The 20,586-nt window shown below is 40.6% G+C and overlaps 1 protein-coding gene and 1 long non-coding RNA gene across 2 annotated transcripts in view; one reads left to right on the top strand and one right to left on the bottom strand.

Annotated features, from left to right (window-relative positions):
• The window catches only part of LOC127416846 (uncharacterized), a 30,242-nt gene extending 15,791 nt beyond the window's left edge, over positions 1-14,451 (top strand). Inside the window, exons 2-4 of the long non-coding RNA XR_007893193.1 lie at positions 11,263-11,341; positions 12,329-12,504; positions 12,626-14,451. This is a non-coding gene — a long non-coding RNA (uncharacterized LOC127416846). The remainder of the gene's footprint in view (positions 1-11,262; positions 11,342-12,328; positions 12,505-12,625) is intronic.
• capn12 (calpain 12) overlaps positions 3,837-20,586 on the bottom strand; it is a 33,010-nt gene continuing 16,260 nt past the window's right edge. The window contains exons 10-21 of the mRNA XM_051656417.1: positions 15,972-16,237; positions 12,634-12,645; positions 12,290-12,498; positions 12,097-12,133; positions 11,292-11,366; positions 11,108-11,153; positions 10,214-10,275; positions 10,015-10,083; positions 8,702-8,780; positions 8,449-8,565; positions 7,796-7,848; positions 3,837-6,372 (exon numbers count right to left, since the gene is read on the bottom strand). Coding sequence (XP_051512377.1) covers positions 6,346-6,372; positions 7,796-7,848; positions 8,449-8,565; positions 8,702-8,780; positions 10,015-10,083; positions 10,214-10,275; positions 11,108-11,153; positions 11,292-11,366; positions 12,097-12,133; positions 12,290-12,498; positions 12,634-12,645; positions 15,972-16,237 — 1,052 coding nt within the window. The 3' untranslated portion in view covers positions 3,837-6,345. The remainder of the gene's footprint in view (positions 6,373-7,795; positions 7,849-8,448; positions 8,566-8,701; positions 8,781-10,014; positions 10,084-10,213; positions 10,276-11,107; positions 11,154-11,291; positions 11,367-12,096; positions 12,134-12,289; positions 12,499-12,633; positions 12,646-15,971; positions 16,238-20,586) is intronic.

A 20,586-nucleotide genomic window follows, 5' to 3' on the forward strand; every position in this document is an offset into this window, starting at 1 on the left:
CGCCCACATCACCACAATGCATGCTTTCATTTTTTACATTGTCATTCTTTGTTAATTTTGTCTTTTCATTTAAGTGGCTTTCAGTGTCTATCATTGATACACAAGCCTGGGAAACCTTCACTAATGAATGGCCCATGGCATTATATGAATGGCCCATGGGGTTATAAAAGGTTAACATATATGCCAGAGGTTTACATACCTCAGAAAAGTTCCGCCTCTTTGCGTGTATGGTTCACAACAAAATATGCAGACATGTCAAAAAGAAATAATGTCTGCAACGTATATGCCAACAACAGTTTATAAGATCAAAAGCAATCATTTCTAGCTCATTCCTAAGACTTTTGTTTGAGTGCATATAGCCTATGTACAGTAATTTAACAATTTAGGTGTGATGAGGAGGGCGGGGCCAGGCCGTGAGTGTGCACGGCCGGCCCCCAGTCGGGCTAATCAGCCGAGGAGAGGGATAAGGCCGCGCCGGATGTGGCAGTTCGAGAGAGAGAGCCACACGCAGCTGCCGTGTTTATGTTTGTGTCTTTAAGTTTTCATTAAACATTATTTTGAAAACCTAACCTAAGGGTTAGGGTTAGAGTTAGGGTTAACAGCTGATTCCTGCCTCCTCCTTGCCCATTTTAACCCTGTTACAGTAACACTGTACTTTAATCATTAAACTGAGCTAAAGACCCTTCAGTCTATAATTATATAGCATTAAATTACCTTTTACAGTGCAATTATGAGCAATTACCATAGATATTATTCATCACTATAGAAGATGTAAGATAGCAATTAGAAAAGAACTGTGAGAAACCTACCTCCTGATTCTAAACCTGTAACTGTAATATCATATAACCATTGTAGTCTTTTATTTCCAGCCCTTCAGCATGAATGGAGAAAAATCAGGCTTACAGCCAACCTGCCACCTGCAGTGGGCTAACTAACAAATACCTGCACTCATTCATTCAGAGACCTGACACAATCCTGGCAAATTATCAATATTAATACGCACTTTTAAAGATGCATATAAGTATCTTGCTGAACGATTTTGCCCCAGTTTCAGTAATGTATCTGTCCTTAATGAGCTGACGTAAAAGTGAACACATTTAACTACTGCAAATAGTCAGTGTGGGGGCAAATAGTCAAATTCAGTTTGAGTGACGCACTAGTCAGTATGTGATGCACTCGCACCCAAAGAGTTGACATTTTACCCATATTGTTGTTCAAGTTAATAAGCACTGACTCCCAAACTCTCTTTTTTCGGTAGTTCATTTATAGCTACATCTACTTTGGATGAAAGCAACTGATAAATATTGTCAGGAAAAGAGACAGACCACATCCAGGTCTCTGGTTCAAAGTATTACACAATTGCCTCTCTCGTATACACAATTAATATAAGCATCTTTTAATACACCCTGTGACATCAACTTTAGTAGTATTGTGTTCTCCAGCCAGGTCTATAAATGCATCTTGGCAATCTCCTTTATGAAGGCTCCATCCTTAAGGAGCTTCCACTCTGGAAAACGCACCCACACATGATGCACTACAACTCTGGAGCTATTCTTGTAGCCACCCCCATATAACTGTACCAAATTGCCAATCGCTGGCGAAAAATAGCAGCGAAACATGTCACAGCGGCACACCAGTGGGATCAATTGGGGAAAATAGTAAGGGGTGACGGAGAAGAGAAAAAGAATGATAACATGAACACAGATGGAGGGAGGTGGAGAAAAGGTTGGAGGAATTTATTCATTCAACCCTGCAATTGTGAATCAGTGTACTGTATGTCACACAAACACATGTTCGGCAAGCTGCTGTGCCCATTTCCTTCTCAGTAATTAGAATCATTCAAAGTAAATGTTCTATCTGTCAGATATCAGTTTTAATTTTAGTCCCTTTTCTCAGAAAGGAAACCCTAAACATTTTTTCATAGTTTTGATATTTCTAGCCATCTGTCATCTTGGCATGTACACACATTCAGGTAGGCAAATGTTTTTGTTACTCTTGCTTGTATTCTCAGTTCTGGACTGTACATCAAATCTAATACTGAGACATGGTGAAATGAATGCAGTACAAGTGTCAGTTACTGCTTTTTTTTTTACTTGGTCACTGAGATTTTTATTGTATTTACGCAAAAAAACAAAAAAAAAAACAACAACAACAAAAAAAATCGATTCTGCTGAATTTTTCATATTCATAAAAATAAATATTTCTTTCATGGCAATTTTTTAAAACCAAGTGCAGTATTTACCAAGTATTTAATTTTGTATTAAAAAAATAAAATAAACATTTGACGCTATTTTAGTATGTCTGTGTGTGAATAAATATGGTCTACTTCATTACCTTACAAACACTTCTATTTTAGGCAAAAAATAAAAAATAAAAAAACACTCCAGTAAAACATGACTGATTTATATGTGAGGATTAATTTTTGCCCTATAATGTTTCTGAGACCAGACAGTCTCTTCATGAGACCAGTACAATACAACCTACTGTACATTTTATATATACTATATATACTTTTTTATTGTATAATGTGTATTCTATATTGTGTGTATTGTATACTGTACATTGTATATTATTATTTGTATATTGTGTTATGTGTAATTATGTGTATATTAGATTTTAAACTGGTATATGTCCCATCACTGTCACGACTACTACGTTGCTCAGAACTGCACCCAAGAATTTCACACACTATTGCACTTGTGTATATGGTTGTGTGACAATAAAAGTGATTTGATTTTGATTTGATTTGACAAGCACAACCTTTATCCAGCACAGCTGCATTGATCATGGGAGCTTTTTGTCTTACATGACACGACTAGATACAACCAATGTATCAAGGTTTGGCTGGGTAGCATGGTCCAGAAAGTCCCTGCTGGTAGATGCCATAACAACACCATCTGGGCAACAAAAGCATCTTTCTCCATTGACAGACATTCAAAAGTATAGTGCATTAACCGTATAATAATAACCAAATAACATGTATTCTAAAAACAATAAAATGTTTTGAAAGCAAATTCTAAATCACAAATATTTAATAATTTAATAGTATATTTTTTTATAGTGCTGATTTTTTTCTTTTTTTTCTTTTTTGCTTTCGGAAGGCCCATTAAAGTGTTCAATTAACTTCTTGTTGTGCCACCGGCCAATCAGTGCTGTCAAAATGTCAGGATGTAATTTCTCTGCAAGTCCAGAGTAACTAGTCACATGGCACCAAAGACTCAGGTGATTGGCTCAAAAGCCCAGCAGAACTGAGTGACTGTGAGCAAAGATGGAAGATTTCAAAGCGCCTAATTGTCTTAAATGGGAATGCTAATGAATAGCTTTCTCCAGGTTTTATAGATATCCTTGGATACAACCTGTCATTCCGGCTCATCTTATTCTAAACCCACTGAGCTATACTGTATGTTTTGGATGCTGGTCACCAGCCAGGGATTCTGGTGTGCTGGTGTTGCCACCAGGCCTCTTAAATGGACAGTTCAGACAAAACTTAAAATTCTGTAATCATTTATTCACCCTCATGTTGCTCCAAACCCATATGACTATCTTTCTTCTGTGGAACACAAAAGGAGATGTTAGGCAGAATGTTAGCATCAGTCAACATTCACTTTCAGTGTTTGGAAAATAATATGCAATGAAAGTGAATGGACACTGAGGCTAAAATTCTGTCTTACATCCCCCTTTATTTTCTAAGGAAGAAAGAGAGTCAGTTGGAACAACATCTGGGTGACTCAATAATGACAAATGTCAACCAGAAAGGCTTCCTTGGTAAACCAGTATCACCAAATAAATGGATATGCTAAACCATCACCGACCCAGCATAAATAAGCAAGGACCAGTTCCAGCTATTTTTTTAATAGCAGAAAAGGAATAAACAAGAACAAGAGGCTTGTAGACAAAACAATATGTAAAGGTATTATGTATTGAAAAAGTACACATTGTAATCTGGAACATATGGCAGAGGAAGTGTTTTCTTTCTTTTTCTAGCCATTTCCAGAGGCGCTTGGACTGTTGCTGGGGGCAACCTCTGTGCGGTCACCTTACGGCAGGGAGGAAGCATTGTGTGAGGAAAGGTTTCTATTAATAGGAGCAGCAGGAGAAGACCGTACAAGCGTGTGAGTGTGTGTGAGCAAGCGTACGTGGATGTGTGTGTGAGTGAGCAAGAGGAACACGAGGAGGAGGAAGCAGATTGTGAGAATGAGACAGTTACTAGAGAGAGCTGGAGGGAGGGATGGAGGGAGAGCATAGCGGAGGAGGGAGCGATGGCGTGATGACGCTGTGCGTGGCGTCAGAGCGATAAGAATAGAGCCAGTGCGTGCAGGGCTGCTGAGACATCGCTTTTAATACCCACATCTACTATCTTGCTCCCTGAACAATGTGTGTGTGTGTGATAGTGTGTGTGTGTGTGTGTGGAGGTGTAGGTAGACGCACAGCAAAATTTAATATAGAAATGCCCCGTGATGAAAGATTATGACTTGTGCTTTTATATTTGGAAGCAAAAATACATTCTCAACTTTTAAAGATATTGAGCAGAGATACATATGTGTTCATAAGAGTGGGGACAAAAGTAGAGGAGAAAGTCATACTGTTTGACAGAAAATCAATTATGCTCCTTGTTACAAGTATGACTATAATTATAAGACCATGCTTTTAAATGCATTATCGGTCCTGCTCAATTTGACTTTGAAAAGCAAATGACAGCAAAAATGGCTGCAGTCAAGATCTAGAACTTTGCACACAGCTACAAAAACAGCAATTATAGTATAAAGCAGTGGTTCTCAACTGGTTTTGCTTCAGGACCCTGAGTGGAAGTGGTGATCCAAAACAGTACCAAAGTTGTTTACTGTACAAAATAGAATTATGATGGTTTCATGCTCTTATCTGCCAGTTCAAAGCACAAAACGTCGTGGTTGGCACAAACCAAGTATATTCTCATTGCAAGCAAGCCCTTATTTAATGTCGTCTTGGACATGGTTTCTTTAACCTTGCAGTTTTGTTCATGGTTTTTGAGGATGAGGACATGTCACGCAACCTGTCCATGTTTGCATCTGCCTAATTTGGCTAGCTTCTTCCGATGACAGATGAATTTGCAACAAAATACTGTATAGTGTTACTGGACACACAACCTTCGACATCAACAACAAAAGATATGCAAAGTTTCTCCTTTAAAAGTTGATATGCCTATTTATTTTGCTATCATAATTAGGCATGGTTATTATCTTATTTACATGTTATTATTCACATTTAAAATAGTTTTTCCCTGCTGTCCACTACCCTACCAGAACAGACCTGAGGCAAGTTGAGAACCACTTAAAGTTTAAAGATTAGGAGCATCATGAACTGTTCAGCGAAAAAGGATAAATGAAGCCTGATCTAATGAAAAAACAAAAAATAAAACGTGATTGCTGTGACATTTCTGCAAATCATTATGCGGCTCCTTACACATATCACGGCACATAAAATGTCACTAAAAGTGAGTTCCCAAACAGATGAGGTTTTTAAGGCTAAATCTCTTTTGTGTTTTAAATCAACAAAATCTACCATAAACCTTAAACCTAACCAAAAGCGTCATAAACAGCAAATATGAGATGAAAAATGCAATTGCTGAAGAAACCATGTCATTTTGCGGTGCTTCTATGACACTTAAGTCTCACGTGTCAACTCGCGAGCTCTTCAGGATTTGTATCCCGCTCCTTTGCATCACAAGTGCAACTCTCGATAATTTGAGCTACTGCGCAATTTGATTGCATTTGAAAAAGCTTGTAAATGTAGTTGATTATATAATGCAAACTATCATGCACTGTAGTTAGTGTTTTGAGATTACATTGTGTGAGAAGCAAGGCAAAAAGTAAGTGTTTATGTATAAATGATAATCTGTTCTGAAACCCGTTTACTTGTGATTTGTGTGAAAAGGAATAAAAGTTGTTGTTATTTTAGCGCCTCTAGTGTCTAGTGTGAAACTGCTGTGATACATACAATGAGCCACGTAAAAATCATTGTCCAAAAATGTATAGTAACGTGTTTCTATGAGACCAGGTAGAATAAATGCGTTACATTGTTCTTGAGAGATATACTTTTAAAATATTATCTTTTGCTGATTATAAATGGTGGGATGAGGTGGGTGAAATGAGAAAGTCAATTTTGTATCCGGACAGTAATGACCTACATGGCCATTGACCCCAACTGATGGAACAGTGAGTGGGTGGATGCAATTGCAGGGCGTTGGTCCACTGATGAGACAGAAAGGGGGGAGACAGAGAGAGAAAGAGACGTAGGCCCAGATGGATGACGTCAGATTTTTCCTGGCCTAGCAGGTACGTCCTGCTGAGGTGTCGTGTCTGGACTGTTTCACACAGCCAACAGCTTGAGCAGCCACTGCACAAACACCAGAGAAAGGTTCAGGGCAGGGCACAACTAATATACAAGATTTATTAACAACTATCAGCTTATATTATACATACATAGGTATAGATAAGTATAACCTTAAAGGAAAAGGTCACCCAAAAAACTGAACATTATTTACTCACACCCATGTCATACCTACTCAGTATTTTCTTTCTTTCATGAAACATAAAAGGAGATTGTCCTAGTTCTGTTTTCCATACTCTGAATGTAAATGGTGATTAATACTGCTATGCCCCAAAAAGAAAATGAAAGTACCAGAAAAGTAGCAGCTTGTGTGTTTCAAGTCTTCTGAAGCCATATGATAGCTTTGTGTGAGGGACAGAGGGAAATTTATGTTGTTATTCAGTGAGAATCTTCCCCTCTGCCAGAGCTCTCAAATCTCATTTGTGGTAACATTTTTAAAAACAATGTGTCATGATCAATTCAGTGGCATTTGGAGACAATGACGTCAAACCTGCTTTGATGCATCTAATGGCACCATTTCTGAATGAACACAATGAGCTCTATCGGAGAGGAAGATTATCGGTGAATAGAACGTCTTAAATTTAGGCTCTTTTTTGTCCTTTTTCAAGCTTGGTAGTATAAAACACCCTCCACTTTCATTGTGTGGAAACAGGTGGATTTTCAGATATTCTGCCTAACATCTCCTTTTGTGTTTCATGGAAGACAAAATAATACTTTTTTTTTTTTTAATAAATGAAATGATAACGCTTTACTATAATGTTCTATTTGTTAACCTTAATGTACTCTGCACCATGAACTAACAATAAGCAATAATTTGTTTTACTACATTTATTAATGTTAATTTATTAAAATACTATTGTTCATTCTTTGTGTTAGTTCATATTGTTTGAACTTTTAATGTAAAATGTATTAGTATATGTAGAAATTACCATTAACCAAGATTAAGACTTTTGAGTAAGTGCTAAAAAAGTATAGTGCATTGTTGGTTCATATTAATTATTGCATTAACTAATGTTAATGTCCATTTATAACCTTATTATACAGGGTGTTACAAATTAAATTAATGAGGGTGAGTACATGATGATAAAAATGTTTTACAAAAAGTTTTTTGGGGGAACTATACAAACCATCTCTACGTATTTACAAAAGAATTCATGAGAATTTCAAGGGGATTCTTAAATAAATCAAAAAATGTTACTATACTGTTCTCTTAGTGTTATTGGTTATAAAACTGTATATTCTGCAAGACATTTATATTAGACTTTTCTTGACTATGGCGGCACATGCAGTTTGGTTAATATTCTTATTTAGCATTAATCAGTTTAACATCAGTAAGTAATTCAGAATAGAGTATTAGGAGTCGGTAGAAGAGATTGAAAGAATTAAATGAGCTTGATTTTAAAAACAAAGTAGTTGGAGGGAATCTTACAGCGTTGATGCCTTTGTCCTTCACCTCTGCGCTAGTCTCCGACTCATAAAGATCTGAGGGACAAGAATCCGCTAGCTGAATCCTTCTAATTACCATGTTTACAGACACTGTATGCACACATTCACAACACTGCTAATGACGTCATGGACATAGTGACAGCTCTTTAGGCACGGCAATAAACATGATGATAAGATGCACAATTATCTTTACCTTTGTGCTGGACACAGATATTAATAACCGTATACAAATATATTAACACAATTCAAAATAACAAAACTGCTGGCCAGAAAAACAACATGGCTACACACTTTCCTGCTGAAAAGATCAGCATTTTTGGTCAAGTATTTTGGATGCTGGTCACATTAACTATGGACATGTTCCTTATAAACATGCCAACCAGTGTCCAAAAACTTTTTTTGTCTTAATTTTAAACAATATATTTATTGTTTTATCATTTGAAACCTAACAAACTTCTTTATCTGAAATGTTCTGCTTGAAAAGTGTGTTTGTGTGCAATACAGTATTTCTTACAAATAAATGCCACCTGATTTGATATTTTGTTGATTTGGTATTCATACATTTTAAAGTGTGGCCAAGTGTGTCCAAATACTTTTTGGTGCCAAGATTGTAGAATAGGTAGTGGAAGGTCTTACCAAAGAGCACCTGCAGTCTAGCAACACAGGAGACAAAGCCATAGAAGGGCAGGTAGCGTTCACCTGCACCAAACCTCTCCCACAACAATTGAACCACAACATTGTCACACTCAACACCTGAGGCAGGAGGCAGACAGAGAAGGTGGGGCAGAAAACATGAGTGGTGGTGAGAAGTATAGAGACTGTAACTTTAATTGTGTTATGTATAAAAACAGGGTGTGGTGTGTGTGTGTGGGTGTGTCTGTGTGTTTACCTGCGGCATTCAGAGCCAGACTGAGTTCAAACGGGTTCATGGTTCCAGATGAATCCTCATCAAACTGGAAAAAGATAGACTGCGGCAGAAAAAAGGCAGTAATCTAATTTTTAAAGTACAAACATGCTTACATAATTTTATTATGAATTTGTTTTTGCAAAAAAATCACAGAAAAAAACTTTTCTTAATAAGATTTTTTTTTTTGCCTTGTTTTAGAAGAAAGCCTTTATTATTGTCACACATTATACATTTTCATATATACTGTGAAATTTCTTTGTTTTCACATATCCCAGCTAAGCTGGGGTCAGAGTGCAGGGTCAGCCATGATATGGTGCCCTTGGAGCAGATAGGGTCAAGGGCCTTGCTCAAGGGCCCAACAGTGGCATCTTGGCAGTGTTGGGGCTTGAGCCCCCGACCTTCTGATCAGTAACCCAGAGCCTTTAATTGCTGAGCCACCACTAACCCCCCACTAACTTTATATTAAAGTAAAAATATAAAAATGTCCTCAAAACAAGACAAATTTGCATAAGATAAATTTGAAAATACAAAAAAGGATATTCATACTTGTTTTGAATTATGTTATCTTGAATTATGTTTATTTTTATTTTCAATTCACATTGACAATTATATTTATATTCCAATGTACAACAATAAACTTAAATCAAGGTAATTTCTCTAAACATAAGACTTAATATCTTGAACTAAATGTTGCTTTCAGGTAACTTTATCTTGTTTTAAGGATGTTTAGATATTTTTATCACACTAAAATCATGTTTACACACATATTGTTTGTCTTGTGGCTATACTTTTGAAAAAGTGAGTATTTTTTTAACATTCAGAAATTGGCCTTCCATTGTAAGTGCCTCACTGGAACCCAGATTTGTGCTTTTGTTTAAGAAAAACAATAAATTAATTTTTGTGGTAATCAATATTATGTCACAAATGCTGTAAATTGAGCTTAACTTGTAATGATCCCGGAATATTCCTTTAAAACAACTCCTTTTGTGTTCTGCATAAGATAGAAAGTCATACGAGTTTGAATGAGGATGAGTAAATGATAGAATTTAAATTTTTGGGTGAACTATTCCTTTAAGACTTACTACTGGAACAGAGAACATTGGCCAGTGAGATCATAAGCAGGACAAACAACAACAACAACAGCAATGTTTCAAGGTCTTTTTTTCTGTCCAAGACATGCTATATGTACCATTATGCAACCTGCTAATTGTCACACCTCAGTGTCCTCAACACTGCACTCCCTAACACCGTGCCAAAGCTGAGAGTGACCTTTTTACGCATGACAACTGAGATACCTGCAGATTGCGAAGGGAGGTGAGCAGCTTCTCTGCTTGAGCTCTGTTCAGTCGCCCTCTACCACCAGTCTACACACCGCCATTAAGAATATTAACAAAGAACGGGAGGAAAAGACAAAGCTAACTACAGGAAACATATGAGGTGCAAAAAAGGAACTCAAAAAAGAATAACAGAATACAATGCTTTATGGCAGGATACATCCTCTCCAAAGATGAGCTGTCTGCAGGTCTCCAATGGAAGTTCATAATCTTTTTCCAACACTAAAACAGAGATTAGATATTATAAACTTGCAGAGAAGCAGACAACTAGCTCAGTGTCCGGGGCTAGTTGTCACACTTTATCCTCTAGTGAATATTTCTCAGGGTAAGTTTATTTTTGAAAGTCAATTTCTGTATAGACACATACCTTAAAGTCTCGACTACAAAAAAGCTATTGAACAATTCCATCGTTATTGCCCAGGAAAAAAAATATACAGTTCATTGAACACAAATTGACCACTATATGGGGTAAGTTGTCACAATGGATCTTGCCATTAAACAACATGTTATAGGCTTTTCAATAAAATGTAAATGGTAACATATGAAAATATTAAACCACTGTTTTGGCCAAATATTGTAATTGTTAAAATGTATAAATTATAACATTTAAAACACATATAACAACTTGCCATCTACCATGATCTAGCTGACCCTTACCTGTATGTATGCTAGTATGGCTTTGTTGTGTTCATTTGTTTACTTTGTTAGCTATAGTAAAAATATGATGAGACTGAATATAAAATTTTAGTTTGGAAGAAAGAATTTACAAATGTCATTCTAATTTAACTAGGTGTTTGCAACACATAAAACATTTGACTCAAAACCTTAATTACTGAAATACAGCCATTGTGACAGTTTCCCCATGGGATAAGTAGCCCTGATTTCCCCCATAGCAACAACAGAGTTGCCTGAGTTCCTAACCCTGGCTGTACTCCATTTTAAGGGAAGCTACACAATACTTCCACCTTGTGGTCATTTATGGTACAACAATCTTACTTTCTAAAATATTGTGCACAATCAGGTGACAGTTTGTACATAAAGTGAAAATCCTGACCTGAGTTCACCAGATTCATAAACTGCACAGCATTCACTCTGTCATCCTGGGAAGTGAAAAACATAATATGTTTGAAGTAGTCAGTCATAATTGCTAATAAACATGTGCACTCTCCTCAATGATTCATAATGTCCACAAATATCTCTCTTTTGCAGACTAGAATGTGACTGGAGGAAATGCTTACCGATCCAGCCTTTTCATCAAACCACTTCTGCACCCTAAACTGATCCTCAGGTAGGGCTGGTTTTGACATTACAGTCTATGGAGCAAGCACACACACACACACACACACACACATGCGCACACACAAAAAATTACTGTCAACATCAATAGATAACATCTCATTATTAAATGGAAAATATAAATATATTTCCTTCTGACATATAAACATTGCTTAAAGTGATAGTTCACCCAAAAATGAAACTTCTCCCATCATTTACTCATCCTCATGCAATCCCAGATATGTATGACTGTCTTTCTTCTGCAAAACACAAATCAGATTTTTACAAGAATATCTCTGCTTTGTAGGTCCATACAATGAAAGTTAATGGTGGCCAGAAATTTGAAGCTCCAAAAAGTACATAAAAGCAGCACAATGATAAAAGAAAGCATATATTGCTTCAGAAGACATGGATTTAACCACTGAAATCGTATGGATTACTTTTTTGCTGCCTTAATGTGCCTTTTGGAGCTTTACATTTCTGGCCACCATTAACTTGCATTGTATGGACCAAAAGAGCTGAGATATTTTCTAAAAATCTTCATTTATGCAGAAGAAGGAATGTCATACACATCTGGGATGGCATGAGGGTGAGTAAATGAAGAGAAAATTTTAATTTTTGGGTGAAATAATCTCAGTTTTTGTGGTGGGGCCAGTGAAAATAATGGCAGGGCAAGTAAAAATCTGACCCCAACAGGCCAGCAGAAAAAAAAAATCCTTATTGTTGTGCCCCAAAACTGTTTATCCTTTATTTGTTGATAGATCTTACCACAGAGTAGTTGTTGGTGCAAGGGAAATCCTGGAACCTGTAATGCAGATTTGAAACCTTGATATGGATAACCACTGAACAAACAAAAACAGCATTGTGCCATATTCACCTCACTGAGAAAATATGGTAAAGTTTAACATAGAGTGGACTTTAGAAACTTTAGGTAGACATTAGATGTTTGTTATCTTTGTACCCCTGTATGTTGCTGGTTTTGGTGTAAATGCGGAGGAAGAACTCCCCCTGCAGGTTGGGCCTGTAAGTGGAAGCCATGATGACATAACTGCCAGGCTCCAGGTGCACCTTCCTCCACACACTCCTGATGTTACGGTACTTTCCAGAGCGGCGTACAGCACGATTGTTGGAGAAGAACTGCTGGTCCAGAGAACCTGGACTGTGCTGCAGCTTAAGGTAGAGAAAATGCCACTTTGTTTGAAGAAATAATGTATATGTGTCTATATTCCAATAGCAAAGATGTATAAAAAAATGTTTGAGCATTTTAGATTGAGTGTGTCTTCTGATATTCATTCAGGCTCTCACCTCAGGGGGGATCTGGAAGAGAGAATAAATAAGAGGTGAGAGATAATGAGAAATAAAGATTCATAAATAGAGGTGTTTCAAATTTGCTTGTATGATAAATTACTTGTGATGTTGGATAAAATCCTCTGCTAAATGATTAATGTAAATGCAAGTAATGTACAACTACATCAGGGGTCTTCAACCTTTTCAAACCAAGGACCGGTTGGTGGATGGAGAGAAAGAGCAGGGATCCCATGTTACATATTGTATAAAAAATGAGTGTTGTATTTTATGCCTGGCCTATAATAACATACAGTACATATTGTACCAAATTAATGAAATACTTTGCTATGATGCTTACATTGCAAAGCCATTTAAACAATCATTGTACAAAGTCATATTGTATGTTACATTTATATTTTCTTAATACATTTTAACATGAAAAGGACAACGAAACATTTACCTGAACGTTTGCTTTCTAAGTTTACTTGTCCCTCATTTATTTAAAAAAATAAATGCACTTACAATTGAAGTGAATTGGGCCAGGCCATGAATAATAAAATACACGCTGTTGTGTTAATATGATTCTAGTGTGAGAAAATGCAGGGATTTAACTGCATTACGCCATTTACCAGTTCACAGGGTTTTCTGGCGTTACATCATCATGACAATGAACTTGTAATATTGGATAAAACTTTACACAGAAAGGTTAGTAAGGGATTTTATCACACTAAAATCATGTTAACACGTATAATGTTTATGTCTTGTGGCTATACTTTTGAAACAGTGAGAATTTTTATGTTTATGGATTGGCCCCTTATACTTCCATGGTAAGTGCCTTACTGTAACTGTGATTTTTTCTTTCTTTCTTTTTTTTTTTTATAAACAAGGGACGAGTCTAAATTGTTTGTGTGGTAATCAGTATTATCCCTGTCGATTGAACTTAGCTTGTACTGAAGGAACATTCCTTTAACTTAATACTGTATTTTCGTTTAATGTAGATATCCTTTCCTTTCATTTCTTTTCTTTTTCTTTTTTTAATAGTTTGAGAACAAACAATAATTGTCGGACCCCCTAGAGCAAATTCAATAATCCACAAGCCTCAGCTTTACCTCACCATTCTCTCAGTGCAAGAGTATTTCTAGCTCTGTTGTATGATCTTGTTGGGCCTCATGTATTCAGATACAAGACAAAGGCAGGCCTAACACAGTCGTAAAACCTGACTGAGGCCCACACACAAAGTCATAAATCTTACTGATAAAAACCGCAACAAAATCAAACAAAGGGAGTCCAAAACAGACTACAAATCCCATGAAGCCTTGCTCACTAAAGGATTGAAACTCTCAACTCCTATTGGATGAGGCACACGACAGAACGCCCCTCAACCATGATGTCATCAGGAGTAGAAATACCTCTGAGATGCTTCCGGGCATTGCTTCCAGCAACTTTGCTCGCCGTGTGTAGACGCAGCTCATTGCTGCTCTCAGGTGTAGCCTCGTGGCACAAGGAAGTAACATCCGACTTGAAACTGTGGCCATACAATCTCCATCTCGCTGGACGAGTTGAGATTACTCTGTGTTCCACCGAACACTCTAACCGGATCCGAAGGAGACCGCCGAGCAATCCGCATCTTCATCCGTTTGCCTGCAGAAGTGAAGAGAAAAGATTTCTCTTCCCTCTTCAGTCAAGTTGACGTCGCTGTTTCTCCACCAGCCTGCCGAGAATCAGCAGCCGTACCGCCTGCCGACAGAACGAGGAAACGGCCTCCCGTCATCACCCGAGCCTCGAGGGACCGAGTCGGAGTTAAAGGACGGATGAACACACATTCTACCTGCGTCCTCATACGATTCAAGTAAGAGGTTACGTCTGGACAGAGATAGAATATTATAGTGTGTTATTCTTGTGTATCAAGGTTATTGCTGGTACATTTTTTCGGACTGCCGAGTCCGCTCATTGCTGCTAATAATACTCAAGGTATTACTGTAATGTACTGTTATCACGAATGAGATCTGCTGTGTTGTAGTCCAGCCAGATTGGACTGTTGTGTATTTCCACCATTGCAGGTGAGACTGGCACACTGAGTTTATCCATTAAAGAACCAAAGACCGTGGAACGGTTTACAAGCCGTCCACCGCATCGCTGAGTGATAAACTAACAGCTGCTTTCTCTCCCACGATTGGAAACCCGCTTTGGTGCCGCCACTTTATTCTTTTTCTCTCTCTCGTACTAACCACACACACACGCGACCCCTCACAAACATTCTCGCGCACACTTTTGGCTAGTAGATAACTTCGTGATAAAGCTCAGCTTTGTCCCTAAGTTATCGTACAAGCGGAGACACGCGGTAAACGGGCAGACACCATTAACCGGCTTCTCACCGCTCACATTCGCGGCCATATTCTCTGGCCGGAAATCTCGCGTGACGTACTCTCCATGAGGGTCACGTCTGCCATTTTGTGCGTGTCACACCTTACACACACACACGCACACACACACACACATTCACACACACACACACACACACACACACACACACACACACACACACACACACACACCTACATTCCTCTCATGTGTTATAGGCTTATTTTGGTTAACATATCTAATCATGCCACTGTTTAGTTTGTAGTTGTAAGTCGGAAGTTTATTGACTACATTGTATTGATTATTAATTGATATTACTGCATAAATAAACTTTGTTATATTTCAAAGAGAAGTGTTTTGGTTTGTTTTGCATACACCTGTGTCAAATGCTGGCAGGGGATGTCAGTGCTCGGATTCAAGCCTTCATTGTTTCCTTTTGAATGTTGATTTTCTTAAGAGAACAATCTAATATTGAGACTGTTATACTGTCTGATTATTAGTCCCTGATTCCAGGGTGGTGCCCCGGTGATATTAATCCTTATTAATATTCTTTTGATTTTGATAATTGATAATTATGTTTGATGATTATTGAATTTGAAGGATCAATAAGCTAGTGTTAATTCTAATCAATGTTCCATTGATTTTAATAATTAATGATTGTCTTTGATAATAATTGATATTCTATTGAATTTGATGGTTATCTTTGATTGTTGATGTGAAGGATTAAAAGAGCTAACATTGATTCAAATCAATGTTCTATTGATTTTAATAATTGATAATTATCTTTGATAATTATTAATTATTGCTTATAACCAAACCCGCTCCTGAACGTAGTGCACTACATTTACTGGAGCCCCATATGAGGTTTTAATGAGTTAGATTCTATTATTTAATTTAAATATTAATTAATAACTATAAAAATAATTATTAATTATTTCTGATAGTAACACTGATCTAAACAACCAGTAGAACCAACAGTCTCATCTGTCTGTCACCTTGTAGATGTGGAAGGCGATGTAGAGAAAGCTGACTTTATCTTTCTGCCTGCGGTTTTTCTGGAGGAGCTCCACCAGTGCTGTGCACTTCTTCTTTTTCTCTCCCTTTTTGTCCGTCTTGATCACAGGAGCCACCACGCCACCACCTTCTTCATCCTCTTCTCCTTCCCCCTCCTCTTCCTCATGGTCATCCTCTCCATAGTCAAAATCATCCACATCTTTTTCAGACAGATTCAGCTGGAACTGAGGGTTTTTCCAGAATGATCCTGCAGAGGTGAAAAAGAGGAAGGATTTCAAGCGAAGGGAGAAGTTAGATTGATTCTTAGACTTCTAAGAACATACGAACATACAAACACAAAACCATAGAATAAAAGGCCCATTCAGACCAATATTCATTATTTACTAGCCCTAAGCTCAAATGAGTTTCTTTCTTCAGTGGAACACACAAAATGTCTTCACTGGGTTTATTTGCCATTAAGACAATGAATAGTGACTCTGGTCTGTCAAACATCATGATGTCATGTTTGGTCACGAGATGTGATGAGAACCAATGAGGTTTGACTTAAACCCTGTATTAATAATTTGATTTGAGAGCGAATAAAGACTTGCTTTCTGTTCATAGTACAAAGTGACTATATCACTTCAGAAGACTTGGAATATAGTGCATGAGTTATAACTATTACTTCATCAGTGGTTTTATGTTGTTGTTGTTTTGTTTTTTTAAATCCTTTTTTGAGCTTGACGCCTGGAGTTACTACACTGTCATTATGGCAAACAGACCCAGTGAAGACTTTTTAAAATTGTACCTTTTGCATGTCACGGAAGAAAGAAAGCCAAACTAGTTTGGAGTGACATTAGGGTGAGTAAATAATAACTTAATTTTCATTTTTGGGTGAATTGTTCCTTTAGAGTGAGTGTAATTTGTATTATCAGATGACTTGTATTTAGCATTAAATTGAGTGAAATTTTGTCTGGTGATTTTTAGTCTATTTTACTTTAATAAGAATGAAGTCTGTTTTTGTCAGAGTTTGCAATAAAGCTAACTGAATATGTATAATCAGATGGATTGCACTTATTATTGTTATTTATTATATTGCATTAAAGCCAGTGAAATTTTTATAATCAAATGGGATGTATTTTGCATTAAAGCGAGTAAAAAGTCCTGGTTACTTGCGTAACCTCCGTTCCCTGATGGAGGGATCGAGACGTTGTGTCGATGTAGTGACACTAGGGGTCACTCTTGGGAGCCCGAGACACCTCTGGTCTTTGATAAAAGGCCAATGAAAATTGGCGAGTGGTATTTGCATGCCACTCCCCCGGACATACGGGTATAAAAGGAGCTGGTATGCAACCACTCATTCAGGTTTTATGCTGAGGAGCCGAGACAAGGTCCGGCCATTTCAGCGGGTAGTTCAGCGTTGTGGCAGGAGGGACACAACGTCTCGTTCCCTCCATCAGGGAATGGAGGTTAAGCAAGTAACCAGGACGTTCCCTATCTGTCACTCACTCGACGTTGTGTCGATGAAGTGACACTAGGGGTCCCTATACAAAACGCCGCAACTGGCTGAACTGTGTTATGTGAACTGGCTGTGTGTGACGGGCAGACAATTCTGTGCCTCGTAGCCAGCGCACCAGGCCAACACCTAACCTCCCCCAACATAGTTATGAGTGTCGAATGGCCCTTTGGGGACAAGTCGACTACCCAAAAGATAGAGACAGGCTAACCCAGTCGTGGCCTCTTTTCCCCTTCTTTTTTACACTCCCTAAAAAACAAGGGGGATTATCCAACTGGGCCACCAGGTCTAGTCGGGGGGTGTCCCTCCCAAGGGGAGGACACCGTGGAGACCACACCTCGCCCAAAGAGAGGGGGGGATATTTAAGTGGAAAATACGTCACATGGTCTTGCCGACCATGTGGAGAGTCTCATGGTAGATCCTACCCAACGGGGGAGGAGTTGCTACAAACATGGAGACTGTGGCACAGGGGGCTCTGCCCAAGGAAGACACAGTATGCCAACAGGGAAACGAATTAGCGGAAGATATACATCACATGGGGTTACCTTACAGGGAACCGCCACATGCGGAGCACCTACCCCAGAACAGGGCTCTTAGTTAGCACGTGTACTGGGCCGGCAGTGAGTCTCTCCGAAAACTCGACTGCCACAGGGCTCGGAGGAAGTCAACCAGGGAACATAGTTTGTGAACACTACTGGGAATTAATGGTGCACGTCTTCAGCTCAGAGGAGGTGAAAGGCGCTATGTGCAAGCGATACACCCGGTCGGCTATCCTGGGCTTATCCACTTGTATTGCGTGCCACTACCTGGGACGAAACCGGTTCCACCCGGAGGTTGTAGAACCTTACAAAGGTGTTGGGTGTTGCCCAGCCTGCTGCTCTGCAAATGTCTGTTAGAGAGGCACCCCTGGCCAGGGCCCAGGAGGCCGCTACACCCCTAGTAGAATGGGCTCGTAGCCCTACCGGGGGCGGCACATCCTGGGCATGATATGCCATAGCTATGGTGTCAATGAGCCAATGGGCGATCCTCTGCTTGGAGACAGCGCTTCCTTTCCGCTGTGCACCAAAGCAGACAAAGAGCTGCTCAGAGATCCTAAAGCTCTGCGTGCAATCCAAATAGATGCGTAAAGCTCGCACCGGACATAGCAACGACAGGGCTGGGTCTGCTTCCTCCTGGGGCAGCGCTCGCAGGTTCACCACCTGGTCCCTAAAAGGGGTCGTGGGAACCTTGGGCACAAAGCCCAGTCGGGGTCTCAAGATCACGTGAGAGTAGCCCGGACCGAACTCCAGGTCTTAGGTCTTCCACGTCCCATCCAGGGGCCGGACATGGAGATTCCAGAGGTCTGGTCGTGGGTGCCAGATGGTGCCCCGTCCCTGAGAAAGAAGGTCCTTCCTCAGGGGAATTCGCCGGGGTGGGGGGGGGCCACTTCCCTTAAAGGGGCAAGAGCTGCCTCTGCGACATTCGTGAAGACGCGAGGGGACAAGGACAGGCCAAAAGGGAGGACCTTGTACTGATACGCCTGACCCTCGAATGCAAACCGCAGGAAGGGTCTGTGTCGAGGTAGAATCAAGACGTGAAAGTACGCGTCCTTCAGGTCTACCGCCGCAAACCAATTTTGATGCCGGACGCTCGCTAGAATGCGTTTTTGCATCAGCATCTTGAACGGGAGTCTGTGTAAAGCCTGGTTCAGTACTCGCAGGTCCAAGATTGGCCGCAACCCACCGCCTTTTTTCGGTACGATGAAGTAGGGGCTGTTAAACCCCTTCTTCATCTTGGCCGGAGGGACAGGTTCTATCGCACCCTTCCGTAGGAGGGTGGCGATCTCCACACGCAAGGTAGCAGCATTTTCTTCCTTCACCAAGGTGAAGTGGATACCGCTGAACCTGGGCGGATGCCTGGCGAACTGAATCGCGTAGCCGAGTCGGACGGTCCAGACCAGCCATCGTGACAGATCAGAAAGCGCAAGCCACGCATCCAAGTTCCGCATGAGGGGGACCAAAGGGACAACGTCGTCGGACGTACCGGCAGGTGGGGCGGAGCTCGAGGTGCCACACCCTATCGTGGCCATGCTGAGTCTAGGGACATCGAAGCATTTACCTGGCTCCTTGTGACCACCCCCAGAACAGCCTGGGACAGGGGAGGAAGAGGCCTGTCCTCGCAACCTGTGGAGACTGTCACATCGGGGGTGGATGTGTGCCACAGCTGGGTGCGCAGGGGCGGGGAGACCGCCACTGGAGTTCCAATCCTGCAAGGGAAAAAAGGTGGACGGTGGTCGTGATGACGACCGTGCACACCGGGTATGTGACCCAGGGAAGGAGGAAACCATTCTTTTGCTGAACTGTTGGGTACCGCAGCCACTTGGGCATGTGGCAAAATCAAATGAAAAGGCAACAAAAGATTCTCCACCCGGCCCTCTACCGGAGGATGTGGTGGGCTCCACCCGGGCCGAAGGGGCGGGCTGCGGCAGAGCTGGTGCAGTCACTGCAGGGGGATGCCCTTGGCGACGAGCAGACGGGGTGCGGGATCTTGAGCCGCGATGCTGCTTCACCGTCGAGAACTACTGGGCAAAGTCCTCGACGGTGTCGCCGAATAGGCCAGCCTGGGAGATGGGGGCAGCAAGGAACCGTGTCTTGTCGGCCTCACCCATCTCGACCAGGTTGAGCCAAAGGTGGCGCTCCTGGACCACAAATGTGTACATCGTCCGCCCGAGAGACCGCGCCATGACCTTCGAGGTCGGTTGCCGAGCAACAAACAGGTTTTGCTCCTGCATCAAGTCTGGGGCGGAACTACCCTCGTGCAGTTCTTTTAGCGCCTTGGCTTGGTGGACCTGCAGGAGAGCCATGGTGTGCAGGGCAGAGGCAGCTTGTCCAGCAGCGCTGTAGGCTTTGGCCGTCAGGGACGACGTGAACCTACAGCTCCTTTGAGCGGCGCCGCGAGCCCAGGAACCAATCATCGAGCCGTGAGGGTTCAGGGGAGAGCGGAGGGTTCCACTCTAGCCCGACGCTCGCGGCCGCCGAGGAAAGCATGTCCGTCATCTCTGCATCAGCCTGTGACTGGGCAATCGTCCCCGAAGGGGGGAGCCAGCTGAGGCTTCTGCGTCC

This window comes from Myxocyprinus asiaticus, chromosome 26 (genome assembly GCF_019703515.2).
Source record: "Myxocyprinus asiaticus isolate MX2 ecotype Aquarium Trade chromosome 26, UBuf_Myxa_2, whole genome shotgun sequence".
NCBI classification, from domain to species: Eukaryota; Metazoa; Chordata; class Actinopteri; order Cypriniformes; family Catostomidae; genus Myxocyprinus; species Myxocyprinus asiaticus.